Source organism: Lynx canadensis, chromosome A1, assembly GCF_007474595.2.
Source record: "Lynx canadensis isolate LIC74 chromosome A1, mLynCan4.pri.v2, whole genome shotgun sequence".
Classification (NCBI taxonomy): domain Eukaryota; kingdom Metazoa; phylum Chordata; class Mammalia; order Carnivora; family Felidae; genus Lynx; species Lynx canadensis.
In genome coordinates, this window is record NC_044303.2 from 144858729 (window position 1) to 144883569 (window position 24841).

The 24841-nt window shown below is 39.5% G+C and overlaps 1 protein-coding gene across 2 annotated transcripts in view; it reads left to right on the forward strand.

The window, feature by feature from the left end:
* The first annotated feature begins 1449 nt into the window (after window positions 1–1449).
* The window catches only part of RASGRF2 (Ras protein specific guanine nucleotide releasing factor 2), a 240783-nt gene continuing 217391 nt past the window's right edge, over window positions 1450–24841 (forward strand). For both annotated transcript variants that reach the window (XM_030323851.1, XM_030323860.1), the window contains exon 1: window positions 1450–1817. In XM_030323851.1, the coding sequence (XP_030179711.1) occupies window positions 1530–1817 (288 nt within the window). In that variant the 5' untranslated portion in view covers window positions 1450–1529. The remainder of the gene's footprint in view (window positions 1818–24841) is intronic.

Below are 24841 nucleotides of genomic sequence, written 5' to 3' on the forward strand. Positions count from 1 at the left end.
TGAGTTTGTGTGAATGGGTTTGTGAAAGTGTGAATTTGCACGAATGTATATTTGTATGCTTCTGAGTGTTTGTGTATGAGTATGTTTGCGTATGTTTTTGTTTTTTTTTAAATTTTTTTTTTCAACGTTTTTTATTTATTTTTGGGACAGAGAGAGACAGAGCATGAATGGGGGAGGGGCAGAGAGAGAGGGAGACACAGAATCGGAAACAGGCTCCAGGCTCTGAGCCATCAGCCCAGAGCCCGACGCGGGGCTCGAACTCACGGACCGCGAGATCGTGACCTGGCTGAAGTCGGACGCTTAACCGACTGCGCCACCCAGGCGCCCCGTTTGCGTATGTTTTTTTGAGTGAATGTGTTTGAGTTTGTCTGCTCCCTGTGTGTATTTGTGTATGATGATCTGTGTGTGTATTACTGTGAATGTATGAGTATAAATAAGTTGCGCATGTGTATTTATGTGTAATGCTATGAGTGTGTGTGTGTATGTTGAGTGTATATATGTGTATATGTCCATTTTGTGTGTGAGTTTGGGCGAGTGTGTATATAAGTATATGGTTGGTTTGTGTGGTAAATGCGTGTTTGGGTGAGTGTATAAGTGTGTGCACGTATGTAGTTGCCCGGGTAAGTGTGTAATTGCACACAAGCAAGTTTGTATTTTTGTGTTAAGTGCTCATTGTGGTTGTATTTGTTTTTATATGATTGCATAATTTTCTGTGGAAGCATTGTGTGTGTAGGAGTGTGACTGAGTTTACGACTGTGTATTTGTGTGTATGTGTATTCTTGTTTGTATGACTGTGAACGTCGTGTGAGGGTGTAATTGTGAAAACGCGAGCGTTGTGTTTCGACCTGCACGTTGTGTCAGTGTGTTGTGTGCATGTGAGTGTATATATTCGTCTGGGCGTGCGGGCGCGCGTGTGAGCGGGTGAGTGCTGCCGCCGCGCGCCTGCACCTCCCGGCTTTCCGCCCCATCGCGGCGCGGAAACAGAGGCAGCAGCCGGCCAGCCCGGCGAGGGAGGCACTGCGCGCGCCTGGGCGAGCGGGCTGCGCCGCCGTCACCGCCGCCGCGCCGACTTTGCCCTTTAAATCGGTCTCCAAGCCGATTACAGCTGATCTCCCACGTGACGTTTTACCTTCTGTTTCCCGGAGCCAGTTGCCCGAGGACAGTCCTCCTAGGGCTGCCGCGCGTCGCGCCGCCCCAGACCGCCGCGGGGCTCCGGCTCCCGCAACTTCGGGCGAAGCGGAGACGGATCCGGGCGCCCTCTCGGGGCCACTTTTCCGCGCGGGCGTCGGGGGCTCCCCGGGCTTCGCTCGGCCAGGAGGGCGGCGGTCGCGGTCGAGAACGTGCCCTGGCCGCAGCCGGGAGCCCCTCGGATCCGCGAGGCGCCACGCCTCGAAGGGCGGCGGGGTGCCCTGCGCTCGGCGTCAGGCAAGGGGGCGCCCTTCGCCAGCCCGGACCGGAGCGGGCGCGCCCTGGGGCGAGTTGGCCGAGAGATGGCTTCGAGGCAGCGGTGAGCCCCCCGCGCCCTCACCATGCAGAAGAGCGTGCGCTACAACGAGGGGCACGCCCTGTACCTGGCCTTCCTGGCCCGAAAGGAGGGCACCAAGCGCGGCTTCCTGAGCAAGAAGGCAGCCGAGGCGAGTCGCTGGCACGAGAAGTGGTTCGCTCTCTACCAGAATGTGCTCTTCTACTTCGAGGGCGAGCAGAGCGGCCGCCCGGCGGGCATGTATCTCCTGGAGGGCTGCAGCTGCGAGCGGACGCCCGCGCCGCCCAGGGCCGGGGTCGGGCCAGCCGGCGCCCGGGACGCGCTGGACAAGCAGGTACCATCCGCCCTTCTTCCTCTGTCTCCCTCCCTCCCGCCGTGGAACTCCCTGTTCCAACCCTCGAGGTCTAGGGCTCGACAGAACGCGGGAACCGTGCTCCGAGATCCTAGGTTCCCCTGCGGTGTCGGGGGCAGGACATCTGCACGCGCCTCCCCATCTCCATCCCCCTTTCTCCCCCACCTCCTTGTAATCGGTACTGAGGCCCAGCTTTGTTTCTTTCGCGACCCTGAAAGAGGTCGGCTCTTTTCATTGCGAACCATCCGTTGCTTCGCTAGACCTTGTTCGGAAGGATTTTCTGTGGTGACGTGGGTTGACACCTGTTGGATTTAGATTGGCAAGACGGAACTAACTTATTTGGGAAAGTTTGGTTTCTCCCTTACCCGGCTGGTGCGTGTAGGTCTGGTTTTCTTTCTTTTTTTTTTTTTTTTTTTGCCTGCACATGTTTGATGGCTGGTTGTGTAAGGAAGAAACGGGGGCTCCCAGGAAAGGACAGGAACTTTCTGTTGGCCGTTTTCAATCTGTTTTTGTGGTTTATGTCCGTTTACCTTGCTAACATTTGACCTGCTGGGTCTAATTATGAAGGTAAATGTGAATCCATTACCCTCAGGATTATTATTTGCTAGCCACATTCCTGCTACGTTTAAACATGTGGGCATTTTTAAAGAATGCTTCTCTGTACTTTTAAATGAATGCTTTGAAAATAAATGTGACCTTTTTATTCCGGGTCATAATTTTATTAGTTTTGCTGTGTTCGCACTCGGGGAGGACAAAAGCCCCTCTAGGTTTAGTACCTCCTGCCCCCCCCCCCCATTCCTGCAAATGCGAAATTTGTATTTTTTTTTTCAATCACCATTTAGTTATTAAAGCTAGAGCAGACTAATTTTATGGTCTCAAACGTTCTCACTTCGCTTCTAGATCTCCACCTTGAAAAAAAGAGGCCGATTGTTTTCGCTGTTGCATAAAAATGTTTCGCAGCTGAATTTTCCCAGCAAGTTAGACCAAACAGCTTCTCCGGCAAGAGAGTGGCTGTGGGAGGCGCTAGCGATGGGATCATGAATAAGATGCCTGCATAACCCCTGGGGCTTATAAAACAATGTGTAAAATTAAGAGGAGTTCAAACTAGATTAACCAGGAGTTTGTTTTTTTTTTTTTTTCCACTTCGGTTTCACTATAAATCATTAACAGACTTATTTGATTAAACTTGTTACAGCGCATATAAATCTGAAATTTAAAAAATATCCTCTTTGGTTTTTGGGGACATGTTGAGGGTTTTTTGAAAAAACTGATTTTCTATTTTGTAGATGTAGATACTGGAAATATAAGTTGAAGTTTCAAGTTCTACATTTTTTAATTTAAATTAAGAGAAGGAAAAGGGTTTTGAGTAAACAGATTTGTTTCAGTATCTATTTTTTTTCTGTTGGTGAGATTTTTTTTTTTAAAAAAAGGCATGTGTTCCAAGGCCCCACCGGAGCCATAACTAATAGGTTCTTTTTCTTTTTTTTTAATGTTTATTTATTTCTGAGAGAGAGAGAGGCACACACAGAGTATGAGTGGGGGAGGGGAAGAGAGAGAGAGGGAGACATAGAATCTAAAGCAGGCTCCAGGCCTTAAACTGTCAGCACAGAGCCCCACAGGGGGCTTGCACCCAGGAACTTCGAGATCATGACCTGAGCCAATGTTGGACGCCTAACCGACTGAGCTACCCTAGATTCTTAAATGTTATTATGTGTGAAAGAAAATACCCTGAATATATCATTGACTTATTCCAAATTAGGAATAATTAGGACTTAATTCCAAATTAGGACTTAATTCCAAATTAGGTTTTCTCTTTGTATTTATACTAATATCAGGAGCTAGCCACTACTTTTTTCTTTTTTTGAGTTGGGGGTGGTAAGATGTTACTTGTTGGAATTTGTCTGGCTGGCTGACCAGTTAACGTTATATGAAAACCAATATTTTTCTACTTGGAAAATATCTGTACTGTCCTCTTCTGGACAGTTTTCTTTATACCACACTTTAATAATTAAAGGTAATCTCCAAATAGTTTGACTTTTATGCCACTTTCTAATGGAAATCCTAAGCAAGTCATCCTAGTAAAAAAAAAAATTCTGTTGTCATACAAGTTATGAGTGTTTCTTTAAGAGGATAGAAATGAGAACCTTTGGTCCATGTGAAAACACCTGAGGTACACAGGAGTTGGATTGGGAAATCTGTCAAATTGTGTCTTCTGTTAGCCATGCTTGCCTGACTTAGGTCAGTTTAGCAGGTTGATGCTTTTCTGTAATACTGCCTGTCTGGGTGTGTTTGAAGAATTAAGAAGAAATTGCAAAGATAGGAAACAAAAAGAAACCTTCTACCTTAAGCTTACAGTTTATGCACTGGGTTCCCTTTCAGTTAATTTATGTTGTTCTGTGCGCCCATCTTCTCAAGCACCTAGTCTTGAAACTAGCGAAGTTGAGGCACTGAACAGGGACTGTCTTAAGGTTTGCATCTCCAAATATCCTTCTGGAGCTTTCCGAATAAATGTCTCTGTCCAACCCATAAACATAGTTGAAGATCAGGGCTTGAAATGAAATTTAGGGAGGCAGAGTGGTTTTCCTCCACCATGTTGCTGTGACCTCCATATGCAAATTTCTTAACAGTTTCTCTGTGTTTTTTTTTTTCTTTCTGTGAATGAAATCTGTTTCATAATATTTAGAAATTAAGAGTCGGGCTAAGAAGATTTCAAGTTGCCTTTCAATAATGGTATCTCCTGTTTCTAATGTTGTAACAGCAGCGTGAGCTTTTGCTGTGTAGAGGATGTGACAGACTATTTCATAAGATTTAAAGATTACCATTCTCAGTAATAAATGCTAAATCTGAGAAGCTAAGGACAAGCATGTGATCAAAGTGGACATTCTAATAGGTCAGCAGATGTGCAAACCAACATCATCGCTAGAACAGAGACATTCTTACTTACATTGGAGGGCGATGTAATGTCATTGACAGTTACTATAGTTAATGCAGTTTTTGCTATAAAATGCCTATAATCATTCTTGTCAGTTTAAATGGTACTTATCCTTCAAATGATTCTTAAATTCTGTTTAATTGTGTTTTAAGGTAAGTCATAAGAAGAAAACACTCACTGGTTTGCTTCTAAATAATTCAAAGGAAGTTGGGTGATGAAAGAAAAAATTAAGGTTTTTATTTTAAACCACTGTTAAAGTGTTTTTTTTTAAACTGCTTCCAGTTAAGAAGAAAAAAGAAAGGTGTTTTTCACTTTACAAATGTGCCTGTGTTGAAGGAATATTTGCCTTGCTCCATTTTTTTCAGGAGTGTCCCAAAGATTTCACTTTGGTAGGTTCTTAGGAGGTTGATTGCAAAACTCTCATATCAAGTTTCCTTAGTGGCTACTTTTTTGTTGTTTTATGTTTATTTATTTTTGAGAGATAGAGGGAGAGAGATAGAGACATAGGATGAGCAGGGGAGGGGTAAAGAGAGAGAGGGAGACACAGAACCCAAAGCAGGTTCCAGGCTCTGAGCTGTCACCACAGAGCCCTTTGCAGGGCTCGAACCAAGAACCACGAGATCGTGACCGCGAGATCATGACCTGAGTCATGACACCCAACTGACTAAGCCACCCAGGCGCCCCTCCACAGTGGCTACTTTTTAGGTACTTTTAGTTATGGTGATATAATTAAGATGAATTCAGCCAAAAAAAAAAAATTGCAAATAGTGTTCCTTTTCTTGCAAATGTGTGTTGGTGGTACTTATTTCTTTAAAAAAATCTCCATTTATGTAAAATGAAAAACTTTTCGTTCTAGGTAAAGGCGTTCAAGGGGAATGGGAATTTGAGTTTAGTAAGTACCTTCTATGTGCCAGGCTCTGTGTAAGTCTCCATTATCACATCTCATTTGAACCTCACTTCAGCTCTTGGAGATTGGTAATGTTTTATTCGTTTTTACCTATGCTAACACTGAGACTTACAGCATTTTTGGGATATAGAGATGATCCAAGTCCAGCTCCAGGTATGAAGATTGAATCATCTCGAGGAGTGCCTTAGTAAGGAAGCTTTTTAAATAGATTGAGCTTCAAGAAATTTAAAATCTGAGTGGGATGGGGGTTGGGATTGTAGTATGTGAATCACTGTTTTGTTTATTCTTATTTCCCTTTAAAAACTAAAGGGCAGTTGTGATTCTTGAGAAATATAATTGCAGACCATTGCATTTTCAAAGAAAAATGAGATTTATGTTTAAATAAACAATTTTAAATTTTAGACAAACAATTTTGCATGGCATTCATTTCCTTCAATAGGGGATCTGTAAAAATATTTGCACTTAAGTGAAAGTGCATATCCGGTTAGTCTGGTCCATCTAAGTAACTGTATGTGTCTTGCTTATTAGCAGGAAAGACATATAGGAGCAAAGCGGTATTTATTCTTATTTTCCTGGTAATGTTAAGTGTTCCATTCACCCTGATGTCAGTTGTTTTTGGTCTAAAAGATCTCCGTAGTTCTGGAGGTTTAAAGTAGTAGATACTTGTCATATTTGTGCTGAATTAAACATGTTGATTTAATTTTAAAGGGATTAAAGGTTATGTGATTTCCCCTGTCACCTCATTACTAACCAGTCATTTTAGCCTTCCTAACTTGACCACAAGCAGAGGATTTTAATCGTTTTATGGAATTAGGCAGAGCTGTATGCAAGCCCTGAAATACTTGTGGAGGGTGAGGAGTGTGGAAGGTGGATTTTAGGTCTAGTTCATGTTGTTTAATTGATGCATAATAACCAGCTCAATATTTTCTTTTCGACCTTTGCTTCTTGAACATAAATGAAGGGAAATGTGATAAAAATATTTACTAAATCTTATAAAAAGTTTTAAAACATAATTTAAGGAGGAGAAATGATTTGTTGCCTAAACTTTGTAATCATTCTTTCATTTAAACTTAAATGAAGAAAAATTCTATGGATTAGCAACATGTAGTTATTTTAATTTTGGTTACACTAAACCTTCCTATTTATATTATTGTAACATAATTTGACTTCTTTGGGAATTAAAAAGTAGAGATATTTTCCTTTCACTGGGTGATGATAAATTGTAGAGCATGTGTAATAACCACGTTTCTGTTTTTAGCAAGCAAATGTTAATAGTTGGTTAAAACAATTGATATTGCTGTGTGTTTAATGCAGATATGTTTAAGGTGATTTTGTACATATTTTTCAGTAAATATGCATGCTTCGGTCAATGTAATTTTAATTTTGTAGAATAGGAAAACCTAGTCCTTAAGATTATTTTGTAATGAAAGAAGACAGGTTGACAAACAATTTGGCTTTACTTACTAGATCTTAAGTCCCAATTTTTACACTTTTAAACTAGCTTTGTGTTTTCATGCTTGTTCATTTGTATTATAAGAAAGGGATAGGGGCGCCTGGGTGGCGCAGTCGGTTAAGCGTCCGACTTCAGCCAGGTCACAATCTCGCGGTCCGTGAGTTCGAGCCCCGCGTCGGGCTCTGGGCTGATGGCTCAGAGCCTGGAGCCTGTTTCCGATTCTGTGTCTCCCTCTCTCTCTGCCCCTCCCCCGTTCATGCTCTGTCTCTCTCTGTCCCAAAAATAAATAAAAACGTTGAAAAAAAAATTTAAAAAAAAAAAAAAAAGAAAGGGATATATGTACTTATGTGTGTGTGTTTATTGGGTTTGTTATCTTCTATCATTAAATATGAAACATTTGTTTTGCAGTTACATATTTTGGAGTTTACAGATTTTTATTTATATCATTAACATTTTAGGATGTGAATTGTAAATTCAATCTGTCTACAAGTTAAGGAGTTTTATTTTTCAGGACTATATATTCTGTTTCATTAATCGCTATATGAATTCCTCTTTGAAATAAGCTTACCTTAATTAAAGCTGTGTATAGTAAAATATTAGTTAATATTTTAAGTGAAACTAGAAAATGATACTTGTTAGGTATCAATATAGTACTGTTGCAAACATTTGTTTATTTTATAATATTTGGTCATTATTCTAAAATTTACCATTATTCCAAAATTATTTGTTATACTTCAGTTGGTATAATTTTCAAATATGAACCGATTGTGAAGTTATAAATACATGATTTTGGCTCCACCAAAGCGTATATTTTAGCTTTTTTGCCCAAAGCGTATATTTTAGCTTTTCTGCCAAACATGATGGTGTGTCTGTTTAGAAAAAAACAGTAGCAGAATTTTCTTTCTTTTTTCTTTTTTTCTTTGAGAAAACATTGGTATCAGTAGGTGGACCAGAGGTGCAGAAAGCACATATTCTCACTTTTCCTTTTTACTGGCACTTGAAAAAATTAATTTTTTTTTTGAGCAGCAGGCAAAAGTTTATTAAGAGTATAAGATCAGAAAGGAAGAATGGTATGAAAGCTCTCTTTACAGAGAGGGGGCATTCGAAAGTGAATGCTCGCCGACTACAGACCAGGGACTTTGTTTCTTAGGGTTTTGGTTGACCCTAGGGGTTTAATAGGGGTGGTCTATGGCCAAATGTTCCTTGTGGGTCATACATGGTAAGACTTTTGTCAAATTCCTGAAGGGAACCTGAGGGGGAGTAGGTGGTGTCTGTTACATTCTTAAGAGGAACCTTAAGCCCGAGGGGGTTTGCTATGGTCACATGCTCCCGGCATTCTTCCAAAGTACGTGCTTTCCCCATCCAGAGACCTCAGGTCCTAACCTTTTCCTTTCTGCCTACTGAATCCTGTCTTTTCCTATCATATTCCCCCCCCCCCCCCCCCCCCGAACATGTGACTGTCACTGCCATTAGGAATTGGGACAAGGACTGATCTTAACTGCTTCCTGCTGAAGGGGGCAGTCAGAGCAGGTTCTAAGGTCAATCCAGAGGTCCAATATAATGGGGAGGTGTTTGGAACATCTGGGCTAGCAAAATTTTCTTGGACGTCTTATTTTTCTTGCATATGCGACGGCTTAGTTAGAAGACATTGATATCTTAGGTGAGCCCCCAAAGAAACGTTGCAGGACTTTTTACCTCAGTATCTGGAGTTCATTGTCTCACAGCTTCAAAGAATGAAGAGGTGGACAGAAAAGGAGCCACAAGCAGAAGTTTATTAAAAGTAGAAGATCAGAAAGGAAGAATAGTAGCAAAACTGTCTTTACCTGCTGAGAGGGGACATTTGAAAGTGAAAAACTTATGATTCAAGGAAAAATAAAGTTGCAAATCATTTCTCCTAAAACTCCTCACAGTAATGCCAAACGCCCCAGATATACTTTTAAGGAAAAGGCAGAAAGGCACGCACACGCACACACACGCACACAAGTTTGAGTTGATCAGTGTTTATTTCAATCGTATTTGTTTTCTTTTTGAACTATAAAGAAAGACATGAGAAAGTTGGGGAGTCCTATAAAAGTCTACTTTACAGCATCAGAGTAGAGTCAGTTAATGAAAGTTAGAATTCTCGGAAGATCTGAGAAGACACAGACAGATAAAATGACATTAAAACAGCTATGCTTCAAAATAAAATTTATCGATCCTTTAGTGCTGTATTTTTCTTAAATGTAGGCCACAGTTTCTTTTATTAGCTCTTCCCATACTCCCCAATGTGACATTGCATGAGACCCATGATGATACAAACAGCAGGAGTCCAAGGGACTCTGGTTGCTGGTACTTTGCATTCTTTTCAGATTCCTGAAATGTTTTATTTTGTCATTGGTCTGATTTAATTTAGACAATGCCTGATTCATTTCCTGAGCTGTATTTATGAGCCCGTGCCATTTGTGTGACTAATGTAAACAGAGGGGTTAATGCTGTCCAATAGAGGGAAGATTGGAAAGCTAAGAGGTTTCCTGGGAATAGCAATGTAGGAATGTGGAGGTGGTAACCTGGTCTACGGCTCATCATGAAAGTAGCATCCGAATTCCTCACGGAAGCCATGCCGAGACCATGTCAATGATGTGTAGGTATAGGAGGCTGTTCACATCTGATAGGAATTTGCTTTCTTTCAACTTTAGGTTTATCAGTTTCCAAGTCCGATGGTAGTATTGTGTACGGCTCGGTTCAAGAGTGAAATTGCCAGGGTTTCTTTCTCAACTTAGCTACTCACCTATATGTGATCTTGAGCAATGTCTCTTGCTAAGCCTGGTCCCTGCCTGAAGACGAGCATCATGACAGTACCTACGTCATCAGGTTGTTAGGCAGTAGTCCACACCAGGCTCTTAACATGGCATGTGAATAGTCTACACATTTGTCAGCTGGTGTTTCCATTAAATTCTTTCTAATGTAATTCCTTGTTGGTTTTCTACTTTATTTTATTTTTTATTTTTTTAAAAGTTTATTTACTTATTTGGAGAGAGACAGAGAGAGCATGAGTGAGGGAGGGGCAGAGAGAGAGGGAGACAGAGAATCTCAAGCAGGTTCCGTGCGGTCAGCACGCAGAGCCTGATTTGGGGCTCAATCCCATGAAACTGTGAGATCATGACCTGAGCTGAAATCAAGAGTCTGACTCTTAATCAACTGAGCCACCCAGGCATCCCACTTTTTGTTTTCATTACTTTGGTCATTTAGGAAGTTTTTTCTTTCCTTCCTCTTTAGAAATGTTTTAAATTTAACACAAAATAGAATAGTTCAGGGAATGCTAATATATCTGTCTTCAGTAATCTCCAGCTTTCTGCTTTCTTGTGATCTTTGTTTCCCTCCACACATGCTTCTTTTTCTCCCCCTAGACTATTTTAAAGCAAGCTCTACACATTGTATTATTTAACTTATAAATAAGGATTTTTTTTTCTTTTTTGCATAAACCTTGTTTGGCACTGAATATTATGCTAAATGTGGCTCTCAAAAGAATGATCTTGGAAAGAGGATGTAACGTGTTTCTGTTTTAATGTGTGTTGTTATAATGGTCCTCATCTTTTTGCTTCTTTGATATCATTATAAAGGAAACAACTTAAGACAGTAGTTGTGAAGACGTAAAGGTGGTGGAATTAGCTTTTAAATAAATTCCAGTATGTTAAATCCAAAAGAAAAGAAATTTGAAATCAGTTGTTTAGCTGTGATCATAGTGTAAAAATATTTTCATGATTTGACTTCACTCTAGGGGATATTAAATCATAGGGGATTCTCACTGAGGGTTCTTCTTTGCTTTATTGAAGTCCATTTTCCAAACTCTTAAGAGCTGTGTAGCTCGAAGAATCTTGTTTAGAGCAAGAATGAGTGCTTCCTCCTGTGGCATCCTTAATGCTGCTTCTCACGAAGCTCAGCTCGTGATTGGGGCTGATTGGCACAGCTCGTATTTGGGGACTAGACTGATCTCTGACCAGTCCATGGGTTGGCTGTTAAACTAGAGGGGTCGTGGGTGAGTTAGTTTCATGGAAAGTTTGGTGGGTGTGATAGACATCATTATTGACATGTCTAGTGTACTCATCAAGCTAGTTAATGCTATCTTCATCAAACTAATACTAATTCGTTATGAGCCACATTCTCTTCCTTCACTAGCAGTTTTATACCCTCACCGTATCAATATGATCTTTCCAATAATATAATTTCTGTTCTCTGGTCTTGATTGACCTCCTGTATTATTTAGGGATCATGTTCATAATTTTCCCTTACTTTTTAATATTTTAATATTCAAAAATTATCTCAATATTTTTCCTTTAATAATAAATTAAGTATAAACTTTTTTTAAAGTATAGCAAATGTAGAGAAAAATGCACGAATTATAAGGATGCCAGTTGATGCATTTGTGCAACGTGACTGTGTGTAAGCAGCACCCAGATCAAACTATTAACATGATCAGCCCTCCAGAAACTAACCTCATGTCTGTTCCTCTTCACTACTCCTAGACATAGAAAGCCACCATCCTTATTAATAACATTAGGGATTGCTTTTGCCTGTTTTTGAACTTCATCATGGACTCATGCAGTAAGTACTCCTTTACGCCAGGCTTCTTTCCCTCAATGTCATCTTTGTGAGCTTGATCTGTGTTGTTGGATGTTGTGGTCCATTTGTTTTCATTTCTTGTAGTATTCTACTGGATGAACATACAAGATCTTCCTTGACTTACAGTAGGGTTATGTCCTAATAAACCACTGGAGGTTAAACATATCATAAGTCAAAAATGCTTTTAATATACCTAACCTGCCAAACATAGCTTAGCCTAACGTACCTTAAATGTGCTCAGAACACTTATATTAACCTACAGTTGGGCAAATCATCTATCACAAAGCTTATTCTATATAAAGTGTTGAATATCTCATGTAAATTATAAATACTGTACTTCAAGCAATAAACAGAATGGGTGCATGAATGCAGAATGGTTATTAGTGCATCAGTTGTTATCATTCATGACCACGTGTGTGGCTGACTGGGAATTGTGGCTCATTGCCACCAGCAAGCATCATGAGAGAGGACCACACTGCATACCAGTATCCCAGGAAAAGATCAAAATTCGGAATTCGAAGTGTGGTTTCTACTGAATGTGTATTCCTTTTGTACCATCAAAAAGTCAAAAAAATCATAAGTCAAACCATTCCAAGTTGGGGACTGTCTGTATAACTTTCTTTATCTCATGTTGATGGACATTTGGATTGTTCCCACTTTGAAGCTATTTTAAATACTAAGGATACAGAAATTACTGTACAGGTCTTTTGGTGCACATACACATACGCATTTCTGTTGGGTATATACTTGGGAATGAAATTGTTGGTTCATAGGACACACATACATTTGGCTTCAGTAATTTTAGCCAATTTTCTGAAATAGTTTTATATTGGTTGATGTTCCCACCAGCAGTGCAGAAGAATTCCAGTTGCTCTACATCCTTTCTAACCCCTGGTATTATCGATCTTTTAGATTTAAGCATTCTAATGGGTCTGTAGTAGTATCTCCTTTTGGTTTTCATTTTCATTTCTCTGATAATGAGGTTGAACAACTTTTCTATTATTTATTGACTATTTGATTTTTCTCTGCTTTGAAGTGCTTGTCCAATCTTTTGCCCATTTTTATGAGTTATTTTACTGATCTGTAGGAGTTTTAAATATTAATTTAAACTATATGAATTGCCATTTTTGTACATTAAAATTCTTGAATATCATAATTTCATATTGTTCATTCTAATATATTTGAGGACATGATTCCTTTGTTAATTATATATAGTGCAAATGTTTTTTACCCTGGCTTGCCTTTCTACTCTCTTAAAGGTGTCTTTTGATGAAGAGAAGTTTAAAAATTTAATGTAGTATAAATTACCTTTTATTTATGGCATTTGTCTGCCCATGATATGAATGGGGGTAGGGACAATATCTGGAAGTGCTTTGTGTGGAAGGGGCAGGAGCCGGGGTCCTCCCCTGGTGCTCTGTGGTCAGTGCAATCAAGTGGATCACAAATGATGCAGTAGTAAGTAAAATCGAATGTGCTTGCAGCAGTTTCAAATTGCCATGCCAGGGTGTTTTCCCTTTGGAGGAAGGCTGAAGAGGTAATTCTAAAAGACAAAAAATCATAATGTTCGGTCTTCCATATACTTTTTGAGGTCCGAAATAATTCCTCCCCTACTACACCTATACCTTTCATGTGTAAGGGTCAGGTCCAAGAGGGTTAAGGGAGGGCACCTTTATCAAACTTAACCAGAGTTAAGCTTGAGTCCCTGATGCCCCTTTCAGCTCGGCTGCCTCTTGGAGTATGTATCAACCAGGCTGGCCTGGAGGTGCTGTAGTGAAAAAAAATATATCATATCCACGGTGCTCAAGATGGAATCCTCAGTTTTCAAAACATAAAAATATAATGCCCTATAACTCTTTCTACTTTTATTCTCATCATTCCCCAGGAAGTTGCCAAGAAAGAATGGTCTCTTCTCTTTCTTGGAATACCTACTTTCAGAGATCAAACTGCCTTACTAAAGCGTATGAATGGGAGGGAATAAGGAAGAGAGAGGTGGACAATCAATCCATTGTTGACTACACAGATTCATTTTAAGGGCCACAATGGTGTGGCTGGAAGCAGCTAATCAGTAACCTGAAAATTATGAACAATGGTGAGGCAGCACTTAGTACTCTGAATGGGGTTCAGAGGTCTAATGTAGCCAATCTGCCAGGAGTGAGAGGAGGTAACACCCCTGTGACATGGCCTCTTCCATTGTGAGACAAACAGGTCAGCTTGTGGCAGGAGTCACACATCTGCCCTTCAGTGGTAGCCTCTGCCTTAGAAACAGAGTCAGTCTCCATCAGCCTTGATGAATAAGCCTACTTGATTCCAGTAGGTTCACAGCCCTTCCTATGGGCATCTACATGAGTGCTCCAGACAGTTCAGTCAGCAGACTTGGTTTGTTCCTAGGTTCATGTTTCCAAAGAAGGGTCTCTTTAATTTTCCTGTCTGCAGTTTTCCAAGTGGTAGACCAAACAACTAACCAATGGCAACAGCCCAAAAGCATGAGTCCTACCCTCTGACCAGAGTAACTACAACTTCTTTTGCTTCTGCATAGCTGGCGCTGAGGCTGAATAGCCACAACACCCAGTGAATACCACTGGGTTTCAGCTTAGCCAAACCATCAATGAACCAGGCCCAGACATTTAGGGAATCTTTTGTGTATTGAAGGCCCCCTTAAGTCAATGGCTTTGCTTTAGGTAGCAGAACAGATCAACTTCTCCACAGAGGGATACTTGCTCCTGAGGCCAGACTAGCTACACTCTTGAACATACCTTTCCATTTGATGAGCAAGGTTTGCGCCCTTGTCTTGTTTGTTCTTGAGTCCAAGTTGATTCATCCTAAAATGAGAATTTCAGGTTGGAAAGTTACAAGGCCTTTGTGGGTAAGTATGGACAGGGAATCAGCAATAAGCTAATAGTTGTCTGCATGCCTTGTAATTTTGTTTGAATTTTGGGCATTGTGTATGAAAAATCAAAGAAATAATTGAAGGCTCTGCATGATATTATTTTCCTTTGGAGAGGATTTACTTTTGTTTTCTTGCAGGCATAAATGTGGGATTTATGTTACATTAATCCATTCTATGATTGAGCTGGTGAAAACTAGGTTTCAGGTTTTGTGAGAATATATCCATTTTAAGTTTGCATTAATTTCTGAAGTGTAGCCTTTCCATGATCTTATCTGGAATCCTGGACGTTTACAGAACTCTTCCTTCCTTGGTCTCCTCCATCCCCATGAGACTACCAGAAACTCAGTGCTGGTTTCCAGCCTCTTATCTGCTGATTTCTGGTTGTCCTCCTAGCCTCTTGCTTTGTACCACTTAGAAACTGGCAAATTCCTTGAGAGGAACAACTTCAAAGACAGTTAGACTCACTAGTTTACTTCCCTTTTCTACTGTGTCTTTACACGTTAGGTCCCGGCTTAAGTCTTGTTATCTCCCTGATGCTTTCAAATGGATATTTTTTTTTCCGTGTTGTGTCCAGCTTTTCTAATTGTCTCAGTGTGTGCGTGTTGGGGGGCTGGAGAGTGGGACAGGATCTAAAGCTGCTTGGCCATTACCACTCAGCAATGAATTTTAATAATGAATTTACAAATCAGTAAAACTCCTTTCAAAACAGTGGAAGAGTTATTTTGTGTGTGTGTGTTTTTCCTGGATATTTGTCTGTTAATTACTTCTTAATCATTAATAATAAAATACTAAGAAGTCAAATCATAATTATACTTATTTTATTAGTTTAATTCTGAACATCTTTGAATATGGTGTTTTTGAAAAAATCAAACGAAAGTGTAATTTTGTAGTCATGAGATTTTTTACAGATGTTTATCTTACTATTTGAGGATACTGAGATGTAAACACCATTTTATTCCTTACACAGTGGATTTAGTTTTAAACTTTTCTTTTAGATAGTTTTCTCATATCTGATGTCTATCTTTCTCCCTCCCCACCTTCACCTATCTATCTGTATGTCTATCTATCATCTTAGTGTATGAGCACTTAATTTAAAGCAATTGTCTTTCTCCTGGCATAAGTTAAACCTTTCTTCTAAGAAAGTAAACCAAAATACAATTAGATAATTTCATTTAGGATATTAACTTGTTAGTTATTTATACACAATGTTTTATACAGTTGTAACAGCTACCATTATTGAGTGCTAATTTTGGATTAAAGAGCCAAGCATTCTACATATATTATCTCATTTAATCTTCATAACCATCTTGAGATGACAGTGTCCTCTTTATTTTGCAGATAAGAATACTGATACCTAGACTGGTTTACTAATTCACACAGGGAAAAAGTTTACTAAGTGCAAAACTTGGTTAATAGAACCTAATTTAGTAACTTAGCATTTCTTGAGTTTGGCCCTTAGCTAGGTGCTAGAAACATCTAACCAGGAGAGAAAAGATTTTGTCTTTAGTCTCATTCTTGTTTCATTTGCAGTTTGAGAGGATGTCAGTCTCATCTGGCCACATTTGTAAAACCCATAAAGCAAGTTATTATTTCCTTCCCAGATTGATGAACTTATGTCATCAAAGCAAAGCTGTGGTCTCCTATTTACCTAAGGGAATCATTAGAACCAGTTCACATAACCTCCAATTTCTTATCTGCTTGGCCCTGTGCTGAGGGCCTGAGAGCTGGGTCGTGGTGGAGTAGGATGTTGGGGATCAGGTCAGTCTGTCTCCAGAGCTCCATCTTTCTCCTGTGCTACTGGCTTCTATCACAGGCTTCCTTCTTGGTGTCTGCCCAATACCACGAGGGGCTCAGCACTGCCATTTCAGACCTTGCTTATACTATGGCTCTTGACTGTGAGAAGATTTCTTTATATTTTGATGTGAGTCCACATCCTCAGTGTCTTGATTTATGCTACCACTTTTTGGCCCCTAGGTCTAACAAGGTTGTAGTCTCCCCTGACCCAGAGCAGTGAATACTGTTGGTGACAGGGAGAAAGGGAGAAAGAGAGAATCCCAAGCAGGCTCTGCACTGTCAGAGCAGAGCCCATTGTGGGGCTCAGACCCACGAACCATGAGATCATGACCTGAGATGATGTCAAGAGTTGGACACTCAACTGAGTGAGCCAACCAGGTGCCCGCCAAAAATAGGGAGAGCAAATTAATTAGGCTAATCTATGTGAACAGTGTTTTGTAAACTAAAATGTTGTAAGAATAGTATTAAAAATTTTTCACAATTAAACTTTTTCATGTAAATAAGGGCAATTTAAACAGCAAATTAGTTGGAATTTTGATTAGTACCGATGGTATTCTGTTCATTTTATGGTCCATTTTGAGAACCAGATAGATTCTCTGCCTAGTTTGTGAGTACATAGTTTTTAATTTTGATGGGCAGTACTTACCCAAGGTTTTATGAAGCCAAGTTTTTTGTTTCTTTTGTTTCTTCTTTTTTGAGAGAGAGAGAGAGAATGGGTGTGCATGCACATGAGAGGGGGTGGGGCAGACAGAGAGGGAGAGAATCCTAAGCAGGCTCCATGCCTAGTGCAGAGCCCATCTTGGAGCCAGAGACGGGGCTCGATCTCACTACTGTGAGATTATGACCTGAGCCAAAATCCAGAGTTGGATGCTTAACTGACTGACCCACCTGGGTGCCCTGAGTCCAAGGTAAGATTTTTAATTTCTATGGACAATATTTGGTGAATGACAAATTCCTTGAGAAATAGTTGGACGATTACTAAGTATAGGAGAATATTACCTATAAGGATAGATGACTAAAAAGGTTTTTCTTTGTCATTTAAATCCTTTCTGTTTTATGAATCTTTTTGACTGCAATAAATATTAGATATAGGAGAGTGATATTAATAGGTAATTTTTTTCAGAAGAAAGATGTAGCTAAGTTGCTAAATTGCTTTTTGTGCTTTAAAGATTCAAAGATTTTTTTTTAATTTTATTTTTTATTTTTTAAAATTTACATCCAAATTAGTTAGCATATAGTGAAACAATGATTTCAGGAGTAGATTCCTTAATGCCCCTTACCCATTTAGCCCATCCCCTCTCCCATAACCCTTCCAGCAACCCTCAGTTTGTTCTCCATATTTATGAGTCTCTTCTGTTTTGTCCCCCTCCCTGTTTTTTTTATTATTTTTGGTGTTACTTTCATAGGGATTGCATTGAATATGTAGATTGCTTTGGGTAGTATCAGCATTTTTAAAAAAAATATATGAAATTTATTGTCAAATTGGCTTCCATACAACACCCAGTGCTCATCCCAAAAGATGCCCTCCTCAATACCCATCACCCACCCTCCCCTCACTACCACCCCCATCAGCCCTCAGTTTGTTCTCAGTTCTTAAGAGTCTCTTATGCTTTGGCTCTCTCCCACTCTAACCTCTCTCTCTCTTTTTTTTTTTTCTTCTGCTCCCCCATGGGTTCCTGTTAAGTTTCTCAGGATCCACATAAGAGTGAAAACATACGGTATCTGTCTTTCTCTGTATGGCTTATTTCACTTAGCATAACACTCTCCATTTCCGTCCACGTTGGTACAAAAGGCCATATTTCATTCTTTCTCATTGCCACGTGGTACTCCATTGTGTATATAAACCACAATTTCTTTATCCATTCATCAGTTGATGGACATATAGGCTCTTTCCATCATTTGGCTATTGTTGAGAGTGCTGCTATAAACATTGGGGTACAAGTGCCCCTATGCATCAGTACTCCTGTATCCCTTGGGTAAATTCCTAGCAGTGCTACTGCTGGGTCATAGGGTAGGTCTATTTGTAATTTTTTGAGGAACCTGCACACTGTTTTCCAGAGTGGCTGCGCCAGTTTGCATTCCCATCAACAGTGCAAGAGGGTTCCTGTTTCTCCACATCCTCTCCAGCATCTATAGTCTCCTGATTTGTTCATTTTGGCCACTCTGACTGGCGTGAGGTGATATCTGAGTGTGGTTTTGATTTGTATTTCCCTGATGAGGAGCAATGTTGAGCATCTTTTCATGCATTTTAACAATATTTGTTCTTCCTATCCAGGAGCATGGAATCTTTTTTCCATTTTTTTTGTGTCTTCCTCAATTTCTTTCATAAGCTTTCTATAGTTTTCAGTGTATAGATTTTTCACCTCTTTGGTTAGATTTATTCCTGGGTATTTTATGGATTTTGGTGCAACTGTAAATAGGATCGATTCCTTGATTTCTTTTTCTTTCTCTTTCTGTGCATTGATTTTATATCCTGCAACTTTGCTGAATTCATGAAGATTCAGATTTTTTTTTAATGGAGAATGTTTAAAATGTATACTGAAAGTTAAATAAATCCACAGTTTACTCATTTTTCTCCTTTTTGGTATAAAGTGCCATGTTAACAGAACATTTTTTAAAGCAGTTTTTTATTTATAAAAATAATGTTTCTTGGATCTAATGTACACAGCATGGTGACTATAGTTAACAATACTGCATTGTATACTTGAAATTTGCTAAGAGAGTAGGTCTTGAATGTTCTCACCACACACACACACACACACACACACACACACACACAGGTAACTTTGTGCAAATGATAGATTTATTAAGTAACCTTACCATGGTAATCATTTCATAACATATAGTATATCAAATCATCACTTTGTATACTTTAAACTTACACAATATTATTTGTCAATTATATCTCACTAAAGCTAGGGAGAAAAAGGAAATCTGTGAATGGTTATATATAGTGTGTATTTTCTGATTCCATGAATAATGTATAGAAGTGATTCATTGTTCTTGTACCGTTAAATAGACACATTATTTTTTAAATATAATTTATTGTCAGATTGGCTTCAATACAATACCCAGTACTCATCCCAACAAGTGCCCTCCTCAATACCCATCACCCATTTTCCCCTCTCCCCCACCTCCTCATCCACCCTCAGTTTGTTCTCTGTATTTAAGAGTCTTTTATGGTTTGCCTCCCTCCCTCTCTGTAACTATTTTTCTCCCTCCTTCCCCCATGGTCTTCTGTTAAGTTTCTCAAGATCTACATATGAGTGAAAAATATTTGATATCTGTCCTTTACTGACTCACTTATTTCACTCAGCATAATACCTTCCAGTTCCATCCACATTGCTGCAAATGGCATGATTTCATTCTTTCTCATTGCCAGTCAGTATTCCATTGTATATATAAACCACATCTTCTTTATCCATTCATCAGGTGATGGACATTTAGGATCTTTCCATCATTTGGCTATTGTTGAAAGCACTGCTATAAACATTGGGGTACATGTGCCCCCATGCTTCAGCACTCCTGTATCCCTTGGGTAAATTCCTAGTAGTGCAATTGCTGGGTCATAGGGTAGTTCTATTTTTAATTTTTTGAGGAACCTCCACACTGCTTTCCAGAGCAGCTGCATCAGTTTGCATTCCCATCAACATTGCAAGAGCGTTCCCATTTCTCCACATCCTCGCCAGCATCTGTAGTTTCCTGATTTGTTCATTTTAGCCACTCTGACCGGTGTGAGGTGGTATCTCAGTATCTCATGCTTTGATTTGTATTTCCCTGATGATGAGTGACGTGGAGCATCTTTTCATGTGTCTGTTAGCCATCTGGATGTCTTCTTTGGAAAGGTGTCTGTTCATGTCTTCTGCCCATTTCTTCACTGGAGTATTTGGTTTTTGGGTGTTGAGTTTGGTAAGTTCTTTATAGACTTTGGATACTAGCCCTTTATCCAATATGTTATTTGCAAATATCTTTTCCCATTCCGTTGGTTGCCTTTTAGTTTTGTTGACTATTTCCTTTGCAGTGCAGAAGCTTTTTTATCTTGATGAGGCCCCAATAGTTCATTTTTTCTTTTAATTCCCTTGCCTTTGGAGATGTGTCGAGTAAGAAATTGCTGCGGTAAGGTCAAAGAGGTTGTTGCCTGCTTTCTCCTCTTTTGATGGTTTCCTGTGTAGACACATTATTACATTTTAAAGTTTATTTATTTATTTTGAGAGAGAGAATGTGAGCAGGGGAGAGGCAGAGAAAGAAGGAGAGACAGAATCCCAAGCAGGCTCTGTGCTGTTAGTGCAGAACCCAACACTGGGCTCAGTCCCACGAACCATGAAATTGTGATCTGACCTGAAATCAAGAGTTGGATGCTTAACTGACTGAGCCACCCAGGTGCCCCCCAATTTTACATTCACTCTCAGAAAAGGAGTATAATGTTTACTGTGTATAATTTGGAAACCCAAAGTGAATTATAACATAAGAAAATTAAAATATCCTGAAATGTTATCCCTCAGAGAAAACTATGTTGTTGGAAGAGTTCTTTCAAGGTTTTTTTTTTTTCTGTGTATGCATGTAAATAATAGACATTTCTAAGGTGGGACATACTTGGGATCATATTGTATGTAGAGTTTTGGATCCTGATTTATTTTTTATTGAGTTATAGTTGACACACAGGATCCTGATTTTTAAAAAAATTTTGAATGTTTATTTCTTTGAGAGAGAAACAGAGACAGAGATGGAGTGTGAGCGGGGGGCGGGGGCAGAGAGAGAGAGAGGGAGACACAGAACCCGAAGCAGGCTCCAGGCTCCGAGCTGTCAGCACAGAGCCTGATGTGGGGATTGAACCCATGGACTGGACTGTGAGATCATGACCTGAGCTGAAGCCATACAGCCAACTGACTGAGCCACCCAGGTGCCCCTATCCTTTTTTTTTTTTAATTAAACATTTTGTTGTGAGCATTTTGTTTGCCAGTAAATATTCTTTGAAAACATCATTTTTAATGATTTTACAACATTCTTTGTATCACACAGATAAACATTTCCCTACTGTTGGGTATTTAAGTTGCTTTAATATGAAGTTTTGCTTTGCAATTTTAAGTAACGTTTTAGTGAACAATAGGATTGCACTTGTGAATAAACTTTTCAAGGCAGGTGGAGGCACATGCAAGCATGAACAAACAAAAAAGCAAGAAGCGAGAGTCATCCTTTTAACCACCACAGTAAGAGGATTTTCCCCAGTTTCTCCACCTTAATTAAAAATTGTGCTCTCTAATAGATACCCCATTTGGATTTTTTTATGAGTGGTTGAAAACTCAACATAAAACAGATTTCTGGAATGAAACTCAACATAAAAACACGATTTCATCTGTGAATAAAATACAGAAATAAATATGGCCAACTATGATCTTCTAATTTCTAGAAATAAAACTGGACTATGAATGCTTTTTGGTGGAATTTACTCTCCCTAGGGATATTTGTTGTGATTAGTTAGAGGGCCTCAGACCATGATCAATGAGCTCCATTTGAATGAGCAAAGTAAAAATGCCCAGAATTACTATGTTCCATTGATTTTAATCATATTTGGATTATAATGTTTTACATTTTTGGAAATTAGGATGTGTTTTCACTCAATGTGCACATTTGATTGATGTGGTAATACTTCTCCTATAAGCTTTTAGTAACTTATGTTGCATTTTACAATACCATCATAGAAACAAACAAACAAAAAAGTGGTAGCTTCCAGACTGAAATACTTGGCATTTATTTATGTTTTCAGAGCTCTTTGCTGGGTGCATATTTGCAAAAACATAGAGGTATATGGATGTCTGTGTTGCATTGTATATTTTGGGCCTTTGACCTTTTGATAATAATCAAATGTGAGTACAGGGAATACCATGACCATGTGAAAAAGAGGAAAATTCAGTGCTTGGCTTTCGAAGTACTTACCTGAAAAATTTACTTGAAGGATGGCAGATGTTAGTACCAACTGATCTTTACCTTGGTTGGTTTTTATCTCTTCCTGCAGCCCCTCTGGGCCACAAGATCTCTGATCAGTAAAATTCTCACAACACACTTCTTCATGCAACTACAACATTATTTACATTTTGGGAGTGGGTTTTCGTTTTTCATATTCTTTCATTGTGGTTAGAGAATGGTAAATTTGACTGTTTGGTAATTTTTACCCATCCTTAAATTTGTGTTACCTTTTGTGATTTAGAAAGACCAAAAACAAAACAAAAGTTAGGATACTCACTCTTTCCTACCTTTAATGTTGCTGACAGCTGCTTTGTCTCCTTGGTCCTATTGTTAACCTTACCCTTGAGAGAGAACATTGTATCCCTGGAGCCCCTGACATGCCCTGCCCCATTGTGGCTCTCCCTGTGGCTTTTGATAATGAGAATAATTTTGGCGCACAGACAGAACTCCTGAAAGAATATTACTGAATTTCTTATGTCCTCTTTCTATTTTAAAATTTAACTCCATTGTGAATTTCAGTAAATGGGCTTTCTAGTTTTAATGGTTAGACAAAACATTTTATTGGAAGATGATTTTAGGGTTCTGGAAGGCAGGTTTGTTTGACTCTCTGTCACTTTGAGTAGCAGAGGAAGGTCCATAGGCTTTTCACTTGGCAGCCTTGTGGGCTAGCAAAATGAGATGCTTCCAGACAATCTACTCTTCACACATCCTGTGAGCCCAGTTCCCAAATCCCTTAGGATTGCTGCTAATGACATCAGAGTAAAATCCAGGCAGGCATTTTCAAGATACTTTATAATCTGTTTTGCACATTTGTCTAAAAGTCACTTAAAGTTTTGGAGCTGTGTATTTATATATCGATCATGTTACTGTAGTCCCAATATACCAATACTAGTTACACAGTCACTGTGACGGGAAACCTTCCCATTTAGATTTTACTAAGACTTGATGTTGTTAATGCTGATACTGTCTGGTTTCTTAGTGCTTGATTGATACCATAGTATGGCTTTCAAGTTTTTAAGACAATCTTGATTTAAAATATTCTATTTCTACAGTCTTAGAAGAGCATTTGGGTTTTCAGGCCACGAGATTGTGATTTGCTTTGGGAATTATGGTACCTGTACTTCCTGATAGCTTTGAAAAAAAATACACAATGCTAGTTAGACTCTTAAATGGCATTCTCAGCAGTCCGTGTGGTACTGAGCTGGAAAGAGACTTTATTACAGCAAGAGTTGTTTGATGCTGAGGCTTGTGAGTGAGTAGGGGTGTGTGTGTGTGTGTGTGTGTGTGTGTGTGTGTGTACGCATGCATGTATTATGGTGCTTTAGTAACATTCTCTTTAGGAGGTATCCCAGACAGTTCCTTTCTCATACTAAAAAGTGCTTTTCAAAAAGCAAAGCATCTACTTTCAATGGGAAAATTATGATGCATTAAATTTGTCTTTAGAGAACAATATGTAGAGAATAAAGTGTGTTATAAAGGGAAATAGAAGTTTGACCATGAATTAATTCACCAGCAGTGGAGCAATGCAGTGATGTGGCTCATGCCTCAAAATGATAAATCCGCTGGGGATTAGTGTGGCTTTTCTGCATACATACATTGCTTTGTGGGTTGTGTAGAGGACCTTGGAGGGACAGGAGTGTGGGGGAGAGAGAAGCAGGAATGTGTTGAAAAGATAATCCTGCATGGTGTTTGGGGAAAATGGAACAAGGAAAGACGGGAACCTGAGAAGGAGCCTAAGAATTTGGATCTGTGATTAAGGTCTACTGTGTAAAACTTTTCCTGATACCAAACAGGGCTTTACAAAATTAGCCCAAATTTAGTTCAGAGTGGTGCCTCTCAAAGACTGGGCTCTTAGGAAGAGACCTGGGCTAGCTGGGTTTCAGGTTACGGTGATGGCAGCAGGCTTGCCACCCTTGGGCCATTCTTCATCCTGAGAATGTCTACTGAGAATGTCTCTGGTTGAGGGTACTTGGGTGCAAAGCTGTTCGCTGCCCCGGATGGGCTACCCAGGCAAAGGGTACAGTACCTTTCATTTTGCCTCTTGGCCTGCAAAGCCTAAAATATTTACTATCTCGTTCTTTATAGAACAGGTTTGCTGACCTCTACTTTTAGTCCTGCACTGTCCATTATGGTAGCCACGAGCCATATGTGGCTTTTGAGCACTTAGAACATGGGTAATCTGAATTGAGGTGTGCTGCATACTTACATTACACATGCTGGAATTTAAAGACTTGGAACAAAAAAAAGGAACAAAATATCTCAATAATTTTTTATATTTCATTAGATGTTGAAAGGATATTTTGGATGCACCAGGTCAAATTAAATGGTTATTGAAATTTATTTCACCTGTTTGGCTTTACTTTTTTCCCATGCGACCACTAGCAAATTTAAAATTTCATGTGTAGCTTGCAGTTGTGGTGCATGTTCTGTGTCTCTTGTACGATGCTTTTATATGGCACCCACATTTGTG